The following is a 16973-nucleotide window of genomic DNA, read 5'->3' on the forward strand; positions in this document are numbered from 1 at the left end:
CATTGAATTCTTTGTACACCTATATCTCTGTCTAAATTTTTGCTTTCAAGAGCTCTAGCTCAAAAACAGTACTTGAAATAAATAAATAAATAAAATAATTATGGCCTTTACACTACACCCACTCCACACTAGTAGAAATTTCTTTAAAAAATGTCTTTTTAAAGAAAATTTCCCCTATCCTATGTAGGCAGAAACGTCAGTTTTTTTTTTTTTTTAAAAGGCCATTTTTGACGAAAATTGCATTTTTTAAAAAATTCTGACGTTTCTGCCTACATAGGATAGGGGAAATTTTCTTTAAAAAGGCATTTTTTAAAGAAATCTACTAGTGTGTAGAGGCCATTACACATTGAGAACAATTTTTGTCAAAAATTGCTTTTTTGAAGGAAATCATCTGTACTGATGCAGGGGAAAACGTCAAAATTCTGTCAAAAATGTGATTTTTGACGAAAATTGCTCCCAAAGTGGCCTGTTACTTTCATGAGCTGGCTTTTCTAGAAAATAACACAAGACTTTTCTTCTTTTCCTGGTTCCTGAGCCGTGGCCTGAAATTAGGTTAAAAGACACAAGAATGACAGCTGTCAAGAAACCAAGAAAGGATAAAAAACAAACTTTTTGCTGCTTTTTCACTTTAATCGTCCTTTTTGTCAATTACACTTCACATTATGTAGCTAAATATTTTGCTGTATTTGTAATCATTCTTAAATATTCTTTTTTTTGCAAATATTCTCCATAAGATCTCGTTTTGAAGTTACTTTTTTTTGAAAGTTTTTATTTCACTACTTGACTAATTTAATTTAAAGTATTTCCCTTATCTTCTAGCATTTTTTTTCTATCTTGATTTTGTGTACTTGTATTTGGATTAATATCATCTACTCAGCACTTTTGATAATTATTTCATTGAATTGTTTATTTTTTTTTTCAAGAGAGTATTTCAAGTTTTCTTTGTTTTTTTTTTTTATCTTGAGATATTTGATTATGTTGAAAATAGGAAAATTCAAGCTGATTGATTTCGATCGTTAGTCTGTCTTTACAATTTAAAAGTCATCACTTAAATTACACAATAATCTCTACATTTTCTTTATACGCTTTTTGTAGTTTTTTTTTACCATCTTTCCAAATTTCACTGTTAAATAACTTGACGAAATATTTTTTTTTAATACGAATAATTAATTATAGGATAGATTTCATTTTTTTTACTCTTATACTGAAGTTATATGCTATAGAAATTGAAATTTTTTTTCTTTTCTTTTAAATCCCTCCCATCGTGGGGAGGGTTTTATTTTGTCCAAATATCGCGAATCGTATTAGCGTTTTGTTTTTATTTTTGTGTCTCTACTGAGCCTCATGATGCGGATGGTGGCTCGACGAAGCCCCTTTCATGGGGCGATGACGCCGTGAAGCCGAAGAATTGTACGGATGGGGATGGATGCTGCAAAATAATGCATTAAATTCTCTATAAAATCTCCGTGTTAAGACAAAAAAAAAAAATGAAGGGAAAAATCACAAAAAAAACTTTCACTAAAAGATATGCACAAGCGAGCGAAATAAGCAGAAAAAAATTATTAAAAAGCAATGTACAGTGAAAATCTTTTAGAAGAATAACACACAGAAGCGAGATCAAAAGACAAATATTGTTAAATACAACACTTTTTTAACTCTTTCACGTCATTAGGGTCATAAATGACCCGGGGAAAAAAGTTTTTTTTTAAGTATTTACAAATTAAAATCTATCTGTTTGTGCACGACATCATAATAGAAGGATGTAAGATTCTTGGCTAATTTTCTCAAAACTCCAGATATTCAGGAAAAGAAAATATTTGAGATCAAAAATCCCGAATTTCGAACTTTGTGAAATGACTTTTCCTTTTCAAAATTTTTTATATTCATTTATTTTTTTCAGCAAAAAGTTCTTTAGAAACACAAAATAGAATATCCAAAGATTGTATATTGCATTTTGGTATAATAAACTACTCTCAATTTTCCAGAAAAACGTGTAGAATTTTCCGGGTCATATATGACCCTATTGTCCCCAAGGGTAACAGTGTTTTCGTCCCAAACCTATAGCGAAATGTAGTTGGGACATTGTTTTTCTTTGTGAAATGCAGGTGGGACATCTTCCTCCTGAACATTTCATCTTATATCTGATGAATTATAACATATTTTGCAATATTTTAGAGTATTCTGCAAGCGTCTCATATTGTGCAATTGTATTGTGTGTGAATAAATATGTGGATAAGTTTATTTTTGCCAAATACCACTCAAAATATTGTGACAGTGACTGTTCAAGGGATTACCAGGAAGATTCCTTGAACACCAGGAGTACAGTGTTCATCAAGATAATCCAATTTACCATGGTTTTGGCCAAATTAATAACTTCAAGCAAAAAAAAAACTCTTAAAAAGCCCGTGATATAGATTTTGAAAATGGTATGTACACTTCCCTTGAGGACAACAGGGTCATATATGACCCGGGGTTTTTCCGAGTTTTCACGCTAAATCATTTGATCATAAAGCATTAGGAAAAACTCAATTTTACATGAATTCACTTGCTGAATAAAAGTGTAACGTGAAAGAGTTAAAGCTGATTATCTTGGATACGCGGAAATCCGCGAAAATTCGGCAAAAATCCGCCGTCCGCGAAAATTTCACCGGTCCCTGAAAATCCGCGAAAAATTCCGCCCTTCGTGAAAATCCGCGAACGATTCTGGGGTCCGTGAAAATTCTACGGTCCGCAAAAATCTGCGAAATATGCTGCGGTCTAGAAAATTAGCGAGAAGTTCCGTGCTCCGCGAAAATTCGTGAACGATTCCATGATCCGCGAAAATTTCTCGGTGCGCGATGTTCCGCGAAGAATTCCTCGAAATGCGCCACTTGTTATGAGAAAGAGAGAGAGTGGCATCGTATGCCGGATTTCCCGCATGTTCCCGCCTTGTGCATCTGCCTACATTTTGTTGTGAGAATTTAGAAATTTAAATTTCTTCATTTTTCATCTTTTTATTCATATTCAAATAGAAATATCTCGAAAACCTCGAAAACTAATATAGTGTTATTTACGTTCTTTTTTAATTCATCTACACAAAAAGATTTACAAAATGAACCTAAAAGGAGCGAAAAAGCGTAATAAGATTTCGAGATATTGACCAGCGCACAATAACTTTTGTTTGTAAACATGTTTTCAAAATCTTCCATTAAAATAAGATTTAGATTTCAAATTAAAATGAGATCTAGATCTAGATTTCACTCACTCTCATTGAAATGTAAAAAAAAACAAGTTTTACTAAACAAAAGTTATTGTGCGATGGGCATAATTCAGAAAAATCGTGTTTTTACACATTTTTTTAATATCTCAGTAACCGCTGATTTATGAAAATTCGGCTGCTCGGGCTGCTCATTTTCGGCATCAGGGATGTTCCAAATAATATACCATGCGAATACATGACGCCGATCGAAGATTGGTCGCCGAACTTGGTGATTATAGTAATCAATGCATAAACTGCCCGACCTTCCCCTAATAACGTATCGCGTCGCGATTACTTTGCATCGTCTGTCTCCCAAAGTTTTACAGAGAAACTTGTTTAAAAAAAAAAGCTTCAGAAAAAAAGGCAACACGTCAATAAAATTAACCAGAAAACTATTAATTAGTCAAGCAAACATTATTAAAAACGTGCAAATGTGACTAATTGGATCTGACTGAAGAAGAATGGTCATTTGAGCAGAAGAAGAGGAGCTTCTGAGCGATGAAGGTGGTTCAAGTGTGAAAAATCAGCTCCTCCAACCCAAAGCTCGCTCTTACTGAGTCTCTCTGAGTCTAATTTTAGCCCAAAAATCACAGCTGTTATTTCGCAAAAAGCAAGCAAATGTGACTGAAAATGGTGATGGGGAAATCATGCAACAATACACAAAACTTTCAATACACAACAATCTACCTGGGCAGAAAGAAGAAGAAAATTATGGATGTGGGATAGAAGAAAATGAGGATGAGATATTGTTTAGAGATCCCTCAGACGATGAGAGTACTTTGAGAGGATGGAGGACGACGCGGAGTTGAGATTTCGGCGAGTTCTAAAGGGCGACAGCCAAAGAGAAGAAGAACAGAGAGATGAGGATGTATGAGAATTATTGGCAATGTTGTGCTTGAGCCTCATGAACTTTTTCTTTTCTTCCGAGTAAACCATCAGAAAATATTCCCGTGGGAAAAAATATTTCAACTAAATATTCCGTAGGCTTTTTTTTTTGTGAAAATCAATTTTGGCTTTCTTGGTCCTTACAGTGCTTAATTTCTTTTTTAAAAAAAGAGATTTAAGCAAGAGCAAACTTTTTCAAGAAATATAAATTCGATCAGGACTCTAGCTCACCTTTTAGATCTGGAAAATTTCATACAGTCGAAATTCACATCCTTTTCTTTCTTAAGTTTTGCATATGTCTATCTTACTCCTTCGCGCTCTTCTTTTTCTTTTGAACGTCTTACTAAATTAAATTTAGTTCAGTCCAATTTTGAGACTGAAAGAGTGGGATAGACTTATACAAATCTTTTAAGAATGATAAGGATGCGAATTTTGATTTCATGAAATTTTACCGATCTAAAAGATGTGGCGGAGGCATAAAGAAAAAGAAACACGTTCAGTTCAAATTAAAATTCAAACTCAGTCAATAAAAAATGCAATAGTAATAATAAAAATAGATAGAAATATAGTGATTAAAAAAAATTAAAATTTGATCGGAAAAAAATGAAATTCGATCAGTAAAATATACAGTTAAGTAATCTAAAAAAAGTACTAGAAAAAATTGCCAGTCGATCAGTAAAATCAGTAATCAAATATAAAAATAGCAAATAATCGAATAAAAGAAAGAAAATTTGGTTGGTAAAATCAATTTTGGTCAGTAAAATGCCTTCGGCACGCCTTTTACCTCAGGAAAATTTTATAAAATGAAAATGAACATCTCTTTCTTTCTCAATTGCTTTGAATATATCTATCTCACACTTTATAAAGAATCACGATGAAACGAGAGGAATAAGAGGAACAAGAGTCCAATTGAGTGAGAGTCCACTAGTTCAATTCAATTTTGAGTATGAAAGAATGAAATAGACATATGTAAAATAGTTCAAGAATGATATAAATTTTGATCTCCTGAAATATGTCTGATCTAAAAAATATGCTGGAGGTATAAAAAACAGAAATTCTATTAAATATGGCTCCAGCGCACCTTTTAGATCAGGAAAATTTCAAGTAGAAATTCAAATCCCTTTCCTTTTTACACGCCTTGCATGCCTGTCTCTTATTCTTTCGCACTCTTCTTCTTCTTCTTTTAAACATCACAACAAGTCTAATTTAGTTCAGCCGAATTTGGAATACGAAAGAATGAGATAGAGATATGCAAAGCGTGTGAGAAAGGAATGTAGATTTTGATTTTATGAAATTTTCCTGATCTAAAAGGTGTGCGGGAATCATTATACCTCCGGCACACCTTTTAGATTAGGGAAATTTCAGGAAATCGAAATTTAGATCCCTTTCTTTCGAAAACGTTTGGCATATGTCTTCTCATTCTTTCGTACTCCAAATTCGATTGAGCTAGATTGAATTTATTTGACGTTTTAAAGAATAAGAAGAGTGCGAAAGAATTGGACGGACTTATGCAAAACGTGTAAGAAAGGGATTTAAATTTCGACTTCATGAAATTTTCTTGATCTAAAAGGTGTGCCGGGACCATAATGAACATTTTTGTTTTTCAATCAATTTGATGTTTTTTTTTTTTATGTCCGAGTTGGACTTTTTGCAAACAAATCAGCTCGGTTTGTCGAATTTAGATTAACTGAATAATCTAAAACTAAAGTAGTTCCGGAAGCGACAAAAACTTAAAATTACTGATTGAATATAAAATTGTTCTACCAGGTCGAATTTTATTCTTACTGGCGCTAACACATCTTTTAAATTTAATGAAATTCAATCGATTGAAATTTTACCTCGTACTCTTCCAAACTGAAATTATATTTGTCTCTTTCTGTCAAGTAAAAATTGAATTTTAAATTTCATCTTCAATTTTAAAGAAAGATAAAATTTCATCTAATTTCATTTTGAAAGAGCAAGAAATAAAATATCAATTGATTGAATTTCAAAAATTGGAAAGGTGTGCCAGCGTCATACAGATCGAATTTCAATTTGAACAGCCAGAAAAATTTTTGGTTACAACTCGATTTTTTACTGATAGAATTTCATTCTTACATATCAAATTTGAGTTTTTTTACTTTCAAAGAAATTTTTGATTGATCAAATTAATTTTTTTTACTGATCGAATTTCATTTTTCGACCAATTTTCAATTTATACTGACAGAAAATTTTTTGATTGATCAAATTCTATTTTGCTAATCGAATTTTTCTTTTTCAATTTTGATTTTTTATGGCTCCGGAACACTTTTCAGATCTGGAAAATTTCATAAGATCAAAATTCCCGTCCCTTTTTTCTTGAAAGTTTTGCATGTATCTATCCTACTCTTTCGCACTCTTCTTCTTATTTTGAACGTCACACTAAATTAAATTTAGTTGAGTCTAATTTTGAATTCGAAAGAGTGGAACGGAGTTATGCAAATCTCTTGAGAAAGAAAGGAATGCGAATTTCGATTTCATGAAATTTTATCAATCTAAAAGGTTTGCCAGGGGCATTTTCAATTTTTATTGAATTTTTATTTGACAGAAAGAGACAACAATGTCTTGTTTCAGTTTCAAAGAGCAAAATACAAAACTTCAATGGATCGAATTTCACTAAATTAAAGGTGTGCCAGCCGTGCCAGCACCATACGGATCGAATTTCAATTTTTACTGCCACTTTTTAATTCTAAGTTGATCGAATTCCTTTATTTTATTGGTCCATTTTTATTCTAACGGACTGGATTTTAGTTTTTTATGGCTCCGGCACACCTTTTAGATCAAGAAAATTTCATGAAATCGAAATTCAAATATAATTTGATTCTGAAATATTTTGCATATGTCTATCCTACTCTTCTTCTTCTTTTAAATATCACACCAAATTTAATTTAGTTCAATCTAATTTTGAGTGATTAAATAATTAATTAATCAAAAATAATTTTAGCTTGATTAAAATTCGTTTTCGCTAATCGAATTTCGTTTTTCATAAGCCAATTTGGATTTCGTTTAAAAAGTGTTTCAGGTCGCTTGGTAAAAATTGAACTGACCGCTTTTATTATTCTTTTACAAGTTTTTCTGATTAATTTTCGCTTTTATTGACCAAAATTGAATTTTTCTAATTTTTTCCAAAAATTTTGGTTTTGTATACTGAAAAAGTTTTTCCCATTGAGTCTTAGGAGTTTATGATTTATTGTTTCCCACGAGAAATTTTCCGGGAAACCCGAAAATAGAACACCCGGGAGATGTTACCTTGTGGAGGAAGAGGGAGTCGTTGATAGGGCCAAAGGCGATGACGTGGGTGTTCTCAGTGGTCGTCTTGGAGAGGCTGATGGCAAATAATTCCTGGGACGTCTGGGACGTGTTCCTTGACCCGTAATTGTCGATGCCGATGAGGCTCTGTTTTTTTTGTGTTTTATTTTTCAGGAGGAAGTTTTTTTTTTGGCAAAAATGGACAAGGAAAATTGCCATAGAAATAAAAGAAAGAAAAAAAAGAAGGCACCATTTACAAGCTGGCTAAAAAAAAAAGTAATTGATACTTCCGGAGAAGTCTTAACCAAAAAAAAAAATAATAATAATTGAAGTGATCAAAAAGAAGCCCAAGATGCGTGAAAAATCTACATTTCCACGGAAGTCTCTACGGAGGAATGAGCTAGAGAGTGAAAAATGCTTTTGGAGAAGGATGTCTTACCTGGGAGGCGGAGCAGGAAGAGCCAGCAATTCCCTCTGTGGATTCTGGGTGCCGGATGGAGAACCACCGACAGCCAGCATTGATGAACGCGACTTTGTTATGAATTCCCGATCGAAATCCTCAGCCTCATCCTCATCGAGATTTATAAAGTCCTGACGTTCCTCCTGGGTTCCAGTTTGGGCATTTTGCTCGCGCTCAATCACATGTGCTCGATCCCCAATGTGATGTCCAATGGCCATTTTCTTGATACCCGTGCGAGAGTCCTGGATGGTCTTTTGGGTCTCCCTTAGGCCACCGGGTCCGGTTTTTGTGCTGCTGGACGCCTGATAGACATGTGGACGTCCATCGGGACCCGAAGTCATTGACACGAAGCTGCTGCTGGAGCTGTACTGAACGCCCGGATGATGTTCAGCAGCTGACATGAAGGATCCCGGACCAGCGAGCAAACGATTGATATTGGGAAAGCCAAAGGGGGTCAAAGCTGTCTGACTGCCACCCATGAGAGCTGGAGCGCCCCCACCGATGCTATCGAAGCCTCCAAACATCCCAAATGGATCTGACAGCAGGGAGTTCATCATATTGCTCATCTGACGCATTGAGCGCAAGTGATGTCTGCCAGGACAATCGAAACATCAGCAGGTAACCCAAAGGAGCGCCCATGGCGCCCCACAAAAACAAATGGAAAATCCCGAAGGCCAGCAAATGTCAAAAATTCTGAGCCTGGGACAAAGGGCCAATTTTGGGGCTTTTGCCAGGAGACTTACCCAAAGAATGGATCATCGTCGAAGTCATTGAGCATCGAGGAGCCAAACATTTTGCTGGAGATTTTGGAAAATGCACTGTACACTGGAAATTTGTCTTTTTCTTCGGAAAACGCAAAATTTAACACTTCCCCCACCACGGAAAATTCTAGTACTTTCTCCCAAAACCCAGCTGAACTGGCGATGCAGTCTGAGAAACATAACGCGTGGGCACTTTTGAAGAACTTACGGTGCTTACAGAAATCTACGGTTTTAGGTTAGAAGTTTTTTTTTCTAAATTGAATAATTATAAATTATACACAAAATATCGTCGGTTCCGAAGAAGACTATTGTAAGTCAAAAATGTAAACTTTACAGGAAAGAGGTTTGAAGTTTGACAGCTAAAATTTATTTTCATTAATTTCACTAAAATTAGTATACTTTCAGCTTTTGAAACAATTTTATCATACTTACGCATTGAATATCTTCTAGTTAACACTACTTTTAAATTAATTATAGCAAAATTATGGGCAAAAAACTCAATAATTAGGCACGCTGATTTTCAATTTTTTTCTTGTAACTTTTCCAGAAATATCTTAATCAACATAAAATTTTGTGGGGATATAGATCTAAGGTTTCTGCATTCAATGATACCATCTTTTTATACTATTGTAAGTAGACTTACAATAGTCTTCTTCGGAACCGACGATATAGTAAAAAACTTTACATACTTTGCAAAATTTAACAATCGAAGTTATGATTTTACACTGATTTATTATTATTAAAAACTTTAAATATTTTTTTTTTTTGTAAAAATCAAATTATAGAAAATTTTCTCACACAAATAATAATTCTATAATAAACGCTCTTGATAAAAATGTACTCCCTCCGTTCCGAAATAAGTCGTACGCTTGGAAAAACTTCTTGTTCCGAAATAAGTCATATGTTTGGGAAAATTTTGGAATTAAGGGAAAGTTTGTTGGTAAATGTTTTGTGTATCAACAATTATCTCTTATAAAGAACTATTGCTAATGTCCAGTACTAAAATTGGGGTCCAGTCTTGATGGTATGTTGAAGAACGAATGTCTTAAAAATGTCTTATTTTTAGCGTTTTATTTTCAATCTAAAATAGGTGCACAATGGTGACAGACTTGGGACCTTCGGGGGACCCTCCCATAAGTTGACATGGGACCAATAATATGTCCTTTACATTGCTCCCACCCCTCCCCTTCCCCTCCAAAATCATGTTTTTGGGATTGCTTGAAAACATGTCGTGCGATTTCTTTTTTTCAATTTTGGATATGTTTTAGAGAAACATATAAATGGTCCTAGGGTCACCTTATGGGGGGTCCGCTGAAGGTCCCAAGTCCCTATCTCTCACCATTTTGTATCCAGATATTCGAACATGTAAAGAAGGATGTTCTTTTTATTGCTCATTCTGCAAAATTTGAGATATAAAAAATGTCATATCGGTAATAACTGTTGATTTCTACTTGTGGATACTAAAAATTTAGAACAAATTCTAACCTGTAATGTTAATCACAGTCCATCTTGTAGTAATTAACTATCTACCGGAACTATTTGAAAAAAAAAAACGCGAAAAATGAACAACTTCAACATATGGATTCCTCAACTTACCATCGCCGTAAGATCCCCATATTATCCCTGAACATGGAGGATAGTTCATACACAAGATATTTGCAAATAACAAAAAGATTCTCTGAAACCATTCCTTAATCCCTAATTTTTCGCCAAACGTACGACTTATTTCGGAACGGAGGCAGTATTTCTTAAGAAAATAAACCCTATATATAGGGTAGAGTCTTTCCTTTTAGTCATGTAAGCAATTTTGGGCCACCTAAAATAAAACAACTAATTTAAGGGCCTTGACAGACCTGAGGATTAACCGAGAGACGGCTTAGCGTAATAATGTTAGGAATAATGGACAAACTACATTTCATCATTTTTCACTAAGTCGTCTCTCAGCTTAAGTCGTAAGTGTGTCTAAGGCATAAGGAATTTAAGAATAAGTTGTACTTCAGCACTCAATATGTTCTGGGTTATTACGTCTCTTAATTATTTAAAATTCATTTTAAAACAAGTGGCGAAAAGTACTGAAACAAGCGTAATTGGGGATAATGCATTTCAATGAAATTTACTAAAATTCTCGAGACAAATCCTAGATATATAGACAGATATTGCTTTAAAGTATCTTAATACAACAATTCATTTTAATCTGACAAAGAATTCATACCTTACTTATTAAAGCCTAAGGGTGGCTAAGAGTACTGACTCTACCCTAGCATATATAACTCAAATTACGAAGGTAGACTTATTGGATTAGATTTTCTGCGATATTTAGGTAAAAATGTTCAGCAAAAAGCATATGGTTTCGAGCATTATTCGAAAAGCCAGGATTATATTGAAGATCACAGAGATGGTCTGCTATCTTTTATTTCAGTAAATCGGCGCTAAGACGTTCATATTCCAGCAGGATAATGCTCGAACCCATGCGAGCGCAAAACCTTTATTTTGGATCCGAGCTCAGAATATTAAAATCTTGGCGTGACCACCTGACCTCTTGAACTCCTGACTTCAATCCAATTGAGAATATTTGGGGGATTCTTGTTTGCCATATTTTCTGCAAAATCTGCAATTTTTGATACCTGGAACAAGCCTGAAGATAAGTTCACCGAAAATTTAATCGATAGTATGCCTAATCACATTCTTGAAATACTTCAGAAAAACGTTGGAATCACTAATTTTAAAGATTTGCATAAAAATTATCTCGAATAATAACATTACAAAAGAATTTATTGACATTTTCGTAGTTTTACGATCAAAAACGTATAAAATTGATATTTTCTCAATTCAAATTTAAGAAAGATGTTTCACTGTCAAAAAATTATCATAAATAGGATCCAATCAAAGTATTTTGTGGAAAAAAAAATAAAGAAAATATATATAGATGAAAATGTGATTATTGACAAGTGACCTTATGGTTTTGATACACTGGAAAACAGTAAAAAATCAGCATTTCTTCAATGGAAATATGGGAGAGGCGTTGCAGTGTCTAAAAATTGCAATAATCTATTGTCAATTAAATCAATTCAAAGTATTTTGCAGAAAAAATTTAAATAAAACGAATACAGAAAAAAATTGAGTTCTGCAAAGTGATCTTATGGTAATGTAATGATTCGCACTTTATAAATATAATAATCTAGTACTGTATTTATCATGAAAAAATGACGTTTCCATTTGGAGTAGCGAAAAATTTCCATTTTTGATTCAGGTTTTGAATTAGCTTAATTTACCCTACTTTTTAATTATTCTGAGAAATTTATAAATTAAAATTTGTGAATATGAATAAATTTTCGCTTTAGTATAAGCAAAATTAACTGAATAATGAAACCGTGGTGTAAAAAAACATATACAGTAGACTATCACTCAATCGGCTCTTTCTCAATCGGGCGACAAATTTTGTTGACAATTTTCACGTTTAATCATTAAGCTAATTCGATCAAATTCGTTGTAGTTCTTCCTATTTTATCGTGATTCTTTATAATTGAGCGCTTTTTGTGGAATTTACAAAGGCTTTGACGCTCAATTTTATCGCTAAGCCGGATGACATTTTGCCCCATATTCCCGATTGAGAGAGAGTCTACTGTAAATAAAACTTTATTACTATATTTATTATGAAAAAAAATGATGTTTCCGTTTGGAGTAGCGCAAAGTTTCCATTTGGAACAGGTTTTGAATTAGCTAGATTTACCCTATTGATCGTTTTGAATTTTTTATTTACCAAATTAGCTAATTTACTGACCAATGAATGGATCTAAAAAAACAAATGAATGAATTTAGAATGGATTACTTGTCAATGATAGAAGAATTTAAAGATGTGAAAGAAGAAATTAAAAAGGCTCACGACGAGAGGGAAAGGGATGTAAATTGGTGGAAAGAAGAATCAAGGTTATTAAAAGCTAGAGTGGAAGAACTTGAAAGACGCGAAAGAAAGAAAAATTTCATATTGACTAACGTAAAATTGGTAGGTGATGGGTCAGTAAGGGTAAAGATTAGAAAATTTCTGGAGGAATATCTTGGAGTGAAAACTGAAATAGAGGACGCGTTTAGTGTAGGGAGAGAGAAAACAAGGTGGATAGTTAAACTAAGGAGTTTGGAAGATAAGAGAGAACTCATGATGAAGAAAAGTGAATTACGAGGAAAGAGGTTAAATGGCTATAGCATATATATAGACGACGATCTCACGGACGCGGAAATGAAAGTGCAAAAACTGTTAAGAGACAGAGGAAGAAAAGAACGGGAAGATGGAAAAGTTGCAAAAATTGGGTACCAAAAAATTTTTGTCAATGGCGAAAGATGGGATTGGAGCGAAAAAGAGAATGGAATAGTGAAGAGTTCTTTTTTAAGAAGATTTACTTCGCAGGAGGAAATGGACGCTCAATAATGGTTAGCCAAAAATTTCGGAAAAAGGAAAATTAAAGCATCACGTAAAGATCTTTTCAGGGTTAGGAGTTAAAGACAGAATTTTTTGAAATTAAGTGCAACTGGTGGAGTCAATATTTTTCTGCAATTAAAGTCAGTAATAAAGTAGCAAGAGCTTATAAGAGAAGTTTTTGAGTGAAGTAAGGAATGATTTAATAGAAAGCGCAAAATGTTACAATGAATATGATGTACAAAGAGATATACTGATATTTACAGAAACTTGGCGACTGGCAGGGTTGTACAATAAGTCAAAAATTTGGAAAATTATTTTTAGGGTGTATGGGCAATTTTAAAATCTTTGAAGGTGACATGAATCTAAGAATCTAGTATTTAAAAAGCACTGCTATACAAGAATGAGAACCAACTGGTCAGGCATTGCTATAAGGAAATAAGAAAGGGAAGGTTAATGGTAACTTGAAGTTAATGAGGTACAGAATTTAAACAAAAATACCGATGTTAACAATGTAAGAACTAATGTATTTTCTAAAAGGTCCATAATGGACGCTAATAAAGAATTATATATACTGACCAAAAATGTTTTCTCCAACTTGCTGAAAAACTGCTTTAAAATACTTATGCGTTACCCTATTCGTAGTTCATTACAATATGGTAACAGTTCTTGCAGCTGAGACATGTATATCATGGGCAACCGGGTTTTCTTTAGAACAAAAAAGTTTGCCGTGAAGTTAGCTGAAAATTTATTGCAAATTCAAATTCTGTCATCGGAAGATTCTGCCTCCTCAAAGATTTTCCTGGACTCGTTCAGGGTGGACTCAAAGAGGTCAACGCTGGCATTGAGATCGTCCAGAAGATATGCCACGTCCTCCTTAGGAGATTTTATGGATTTCAGATTTTTGGGCGTGGAAAATTTGACGAGACTGGAAGAAACTCCGGCAACTAAGAGATCCAGCTCATCCAATTCCTCCTCAGACATCTCGTCTGGAGGCTTTGGAGACTTTGTTGTTGGGCTTTCTTTGTGTACATCGTAGATAAGTTCCTGACCATTGAGATGAGTGACTTTGGGAGTGCGTGAGACGATTTGAGATATCACATCGGAGAGATCTGCTTCCTCTTCTTGGCTGTCCGGGAGATTCTCTACAGCTTTGAGGATACTGTCTTCTCGGTCGAGTTTTTGGAAGAATTTATCAATTTTTTGGACTCCTTTGGGCACAGGACCCTTCCGCCGTGGGGCTTTTTTCTCGATTTTCTTGAGCTCATCTTTCATCTCGTCGAACGTGCTTAAGGAGTCTTCAGGTTTGCGTTTCTTCTTTGATTTCTTCTGGGGCTTGCTGGCCAGGAATTGTTGGATGAGGAGTGGATGGGTGTCTTGTAGAAGAGCTGATGGTTCAATTGTTGTCCAGAGACTGTCAATTCCTGCGGGATTGTCCAGCAAGAAGGCTGTTAGCTGTTCATCTGGGATCAATCCTTCGAAGAATGGGCTGCAATCTCGCCAGATAACTTCAAAACTGGACACTCCTTTGAGAGTGCGCTTCTTCCTGATCTCCCGTGGAGACACGAGAGCCTCTTTGTCTGGATGGTTCAGTTGCCATCGTGTTAGGAGTGGAAGGATCTTCTGGAATGCATAGAGTTCTTCCCATTGAAGATATTTCACCATCATCCGTACGAATCTCACCACATTGGGGCATTTCCAGGAGAGATTTAGGCTCTTTGGAGTATCTGATGCCTGGAGGAACTCATCGATGATGTCCTGACGAGGAAAATCCTTCGAAAGCAGAGCTTTTCGACGAATCTGGACTTCAGTCTTTATAAGGAGACGTTCCTCTTTCCACAGCGAAGAATCACAGCCCGTACTCATCATGCAGGATCCACAGCCCTTCCTTGTGTGACTCAGGAGTTTCCCAAGGTGTCCACAATTGACACAAATATTCCTATCCTCAATTTTAGCTTCGAGATTGCGGAACTTTTCATCCTGAAACTTCCAATTTTTCACATGCTGCAGGATCTCCTGTTCTGGGTACTGAGACAGGAGTTTGATGACAGAATCCTTGCCTACACCAGTCACGCCTTCTGGGCAGTAATCGCATCCGGCTAGGAGAGCTAGAAGAACCATTTTGTTCTGCCCTAAATCGAGAATTGGACTAATTTTGTCCATGTCATAGACATCTACTGCACCTCCGGACGCTGCTACACTGCCCTGTTTGGCTACGGAAAAATTCCTATAGACTATCCGGGCACCATAGGCGAAACAGTCAGAATCCTGGCTTACAACTCCATCCACAAGGCCATCTCGATTGAGATGGGCACAGAATGCTTCTGCCTCACCAGGTGCCTGCACACATTCCACTCCCATGGAAGCCAGAAGACTCTCACACAGTTTCAGCACCCCATTGAATCGCGTACGACCCTTCTTGGTGTCTTTCTTGACCTTGGGATTCTTGGGAGCTGCTCCGCGGAACTGAATGTCATTCCTCCGGGCGATTTCGTCGTACTTGAGCGTCGGAGCTTCACCCTCTAGCACAAAAACTGGTGTCACATTGGCTAGGAGTAGGTAGCAAGTGCGATGGAAGAGATTCCTGGGAGGATATTGGAGAGATTAGCGATTATCAATGGGCGGATGGGAATTTTGAAGGTTACCTGAGATACAGCCGCGGCTGAATGGGATATTCCACCACATTCTGGTTCTCACACACCCATCCCCCGAGATCTATGGCCACTACCTTCCCGGACAACTCGTACAGAGGCTTCCTGTCGTGATAGGGCTCCAGGATTGACCATAAATCGCGAATGCCCATCTTCTGGACGTTTTGACCGTTGGTGTTAGTACAGAGCAAACAGAATTTTTAGTACAAAAAAAGCTTTCTGAGCTTTCATCATAAACAAAAAATATTTTTGTTTTAGGAATTTTATTGGGGGAAATGAAGAATAATTTATATGGTACTTCCGGGTACTTTATTTCTTCCCGGATGTCGCCTTGGTTGGGGGTTTTGCAAGTCTCTGGCGCTGCATATCTTTGAGGTTTTCTTTGAATTTAACCCGAAGTTTGGCAAGATCTTCAGCTTCCCGGCGAGTTTTCTCAGGGACAGGATGCATGAACTTCTTCCTCTCGTCTTTTTTGATTGCCTCCCCGCATCCATGGACCTCCGGAAGGCCATGCTTGAAGCAGAATCTCTTCTGGCAGTAGCTGCAGTCTTGTCCCATGAGGGATGTCTTCTGTTTGCATCTCTTGTAGTCGCACAGGGTGTCTAGAATGTGAACAGAGTCCAGTACATCTGAGAGATTCTCATTCACCACATTTGTGGGGATTTCTTTGACCAGAGCCCCTGAATCATTGGTATCCGGGCGGTAGTTTTCCAAAATGGGATTGATATTTTTTCTGGAAGGATCTTCATTTGTGGTTTTGGGAGTTTCTGCGACAGTGTCTGTTGGTGTCTTCTTTTTCCTATGGCGCTTCTTTGTTTTCTGACCATCTGCTGAAGCTGCAAAATTCCCAGAAATTGCGGAATATTGTGAAATTGTATTTTTTTTGCAAGAGAGAAAAAAATTTTACCCATTGTTATTGGAAGGAGCTTTTTCGGAATTGGCATGCTTTCAAGATGGCGGCTTTCGGAATGTCAAAAATCCGTGTGGAAATCACCCATGGAGGGGAAGATTGTGTCAAAAGTCAAAGTTGGGTTCAGTCGAAGGAAAGAAGTCGGCAGGAAAAGTGATTTTCAGCTGAAAATTGCTTGCAAATTATCATCCTAAGTGGTGGTCCTCTCTCTCGCGGTAATATTGCATCAATTTACCCTCAAAGTATTGTGGAAAAGTGTTCTATTGGGTGTGAAAATCCATGCGGGAGATACAGTAGGCGAGTGAAAAAAAAAATTCAAGTGAAAAACGGTGTGTGCAGGGAGAAATGGCAGAAAATGACAAGTTCAAGTTTTTCGAAGGCGTGGAAAAA

General features: G+C 35.8%; 4 protein-coding genes across 6 annotated transcripts in view; 1 reads left to right on the forward strand and 3 right to left on the reverse strand.

Moving 5' to 3' along the window:
- Positions 1 to 609: 609 nt before the first annotated feature.
- LOC129803705 (myeloid leukemia factor) lies at positions 610 to 8765 on the reverse strand. Of its 3 annotated transcripts, XR_008751890.1 has the most exons (5): positions 8594 to 8761; positions 7830 to 8441; positions 7391 to 7537; positions 3926 to 4061; positions 1275 to 1429 (listed from the first exon to the last, which is right to left on the reverse strand). XR_008751890.1 is itself a non-coding variant. In XM_055850459.1 (4 exons), exons 1-4 carry the CDS (start codon positions 8641 to 8643, stop codon positions 1333 to 1335), a joined length of 906 nt encoding a protein of 301 aa, XP_055706434.1. In that variant the 5' UTR covers positions 8644 to 8765; the 3' UTR covers positions 610 to 1332. The 3 variants fall into 3 exon arrangements, 2 of the variants coding, with proteins under 2 accessions (XP_055706434.1, XP_055706435.1); XM_055850459.1 differs by lacking the exon at positions 3926 to 4061 and having other exon boundaries at positions 610 to 1429; positions 8594 to 8765; XM_055850460.1 differs by lacking the exons at positions 3926 to 4061; positions 7391 to 7537 and having other exon boundaries at positions 610 to 1429; positions 8594 to 8764.
- Positions 8766 to 13753: 4988 nt separating this feature from the next.
- LOC129803706 (flap endonuclease GEN) lies at positions 13754 to 15868 on the reverse strand. The gene is made up of 2 exons (XM_055850461.1): positions 15668 to 15868; positions 13754 to 15606 (listed from the first exon to the last, which is right to left on the reverse strand). The coding sequence occupies exons 1-2, from the start codon at positions 15823 to 15825 to the stop codon at positions 13782 to 13784; spliced, it is 1983 nt and encodes a 660-aa protein (XP_055706436.1). The 5' UTR covers positions 15826 to 15868; the 3' UTR covers positions 13754 to 13781.
- Positions 15869 to 15912: 44 nt separating this feature from the next.
- Positions 15913 to 16658, reverse strand: LOC129803709 (DNA-binding protein SMUBP-2). Its single transcript, XM_055850464.1, has 2 exons — positions 16581 to 16658; positions 15913 to 16509 (listed from the first exon to the last, which is right to left on the reverse strand). Exons 1-2 carry the CDS (start codon positions 16615 to 16617, stop codon positions 15983 to 15985), a joined length of 564 nt encoding a protein of 187 aa, XP_055706439.1. The 5' UTR covers positions 16618 to 16658; the 3' UTR covers positions 15913 to 15982.
- A 38-nt stretch (positions 16659 to 16696) lies between these two features.
- Positions 16697 to 16973, forward strand: part of LOC129803708 (S-adenosylmethionine decarboxylase proenzyme) — a gene marked incomplete in the record, with an annotated part of 37310 nt that continues 37033 nt past the window's right edge. The window contains 1 exon segment of the mRNA XM_055850463.1: positions 16697 to 16973. Within this exon segment, the coding sequence (XP_055706438.1) occupies positions 16929 to 16973 (45 nt within the window).

This window comes from Phlebotomus papatasi, chromosome 2 (genome assembly GCF_024763615.1).
Source record: "Phlebotomus papatasi isolate M1 chromosome 2, Ppap_2.1, whole genome shotgun sequence".
NCBI lineage: Eukaryota > Metazoa > Arthropoda > Insecta > Diptera > Psychodidae > Phlebotomus > Phlebotomus papatasi.

Excerpts from the sequence above, each read along its gene's own strand:
- LOC129803705 (XM_055850459.1), bottom strand. The coding sequence starts at position 8,643 with ATGTTTGGCTCCTCGATGCTCAATGACTTCGACGATGATCCATTCTTT. Across the intron at positions 7,538-7,829 it reads CTTCCTGCTCCGCCTCCCAG|AGCCTCATCGGCATCGACAA; the intron begins GTAAGACATCCT and ends CAAAAAAAACAG. Across the intron at positions 1,430-7,390 it reads ACTCCCTCTTCCTCCACAAG|CATCCATCCCCATCCGTACA; the intron begins GTAACATCTCCC and ends ATTATTTTGCAG.
- LOC129803709 (XM_055850464.1), bottom strand. The coding sequence starts at position 16,617 with ATGCCAATTCCGAAAAAGCTCCTTCCAATAACAATGG. Across the intron at positions 16,510-16,580 it reads GCTCCTTCCAATAACAATGG|CTTCAGCAGATGGTCAGAAA; the intron begins GTAAAATTTTTT and ends GGAATTTTGCAG.
- LOC129803706 (XM_055850461.1), bottom strand. The coding sequence starts at position 15,825 with ATGGGCATTCGCGATTTATGGTCAATCCTGGAGCCCTATCACGACAGG. Across the intron at positions 15,607-15,667 it reads CAGCCGCGGCTGTATCTCAG|GAATCTCTTCCATCGCACTT; the intron begins GTAACCTTCAAA and ends ATATCCTCCCAG.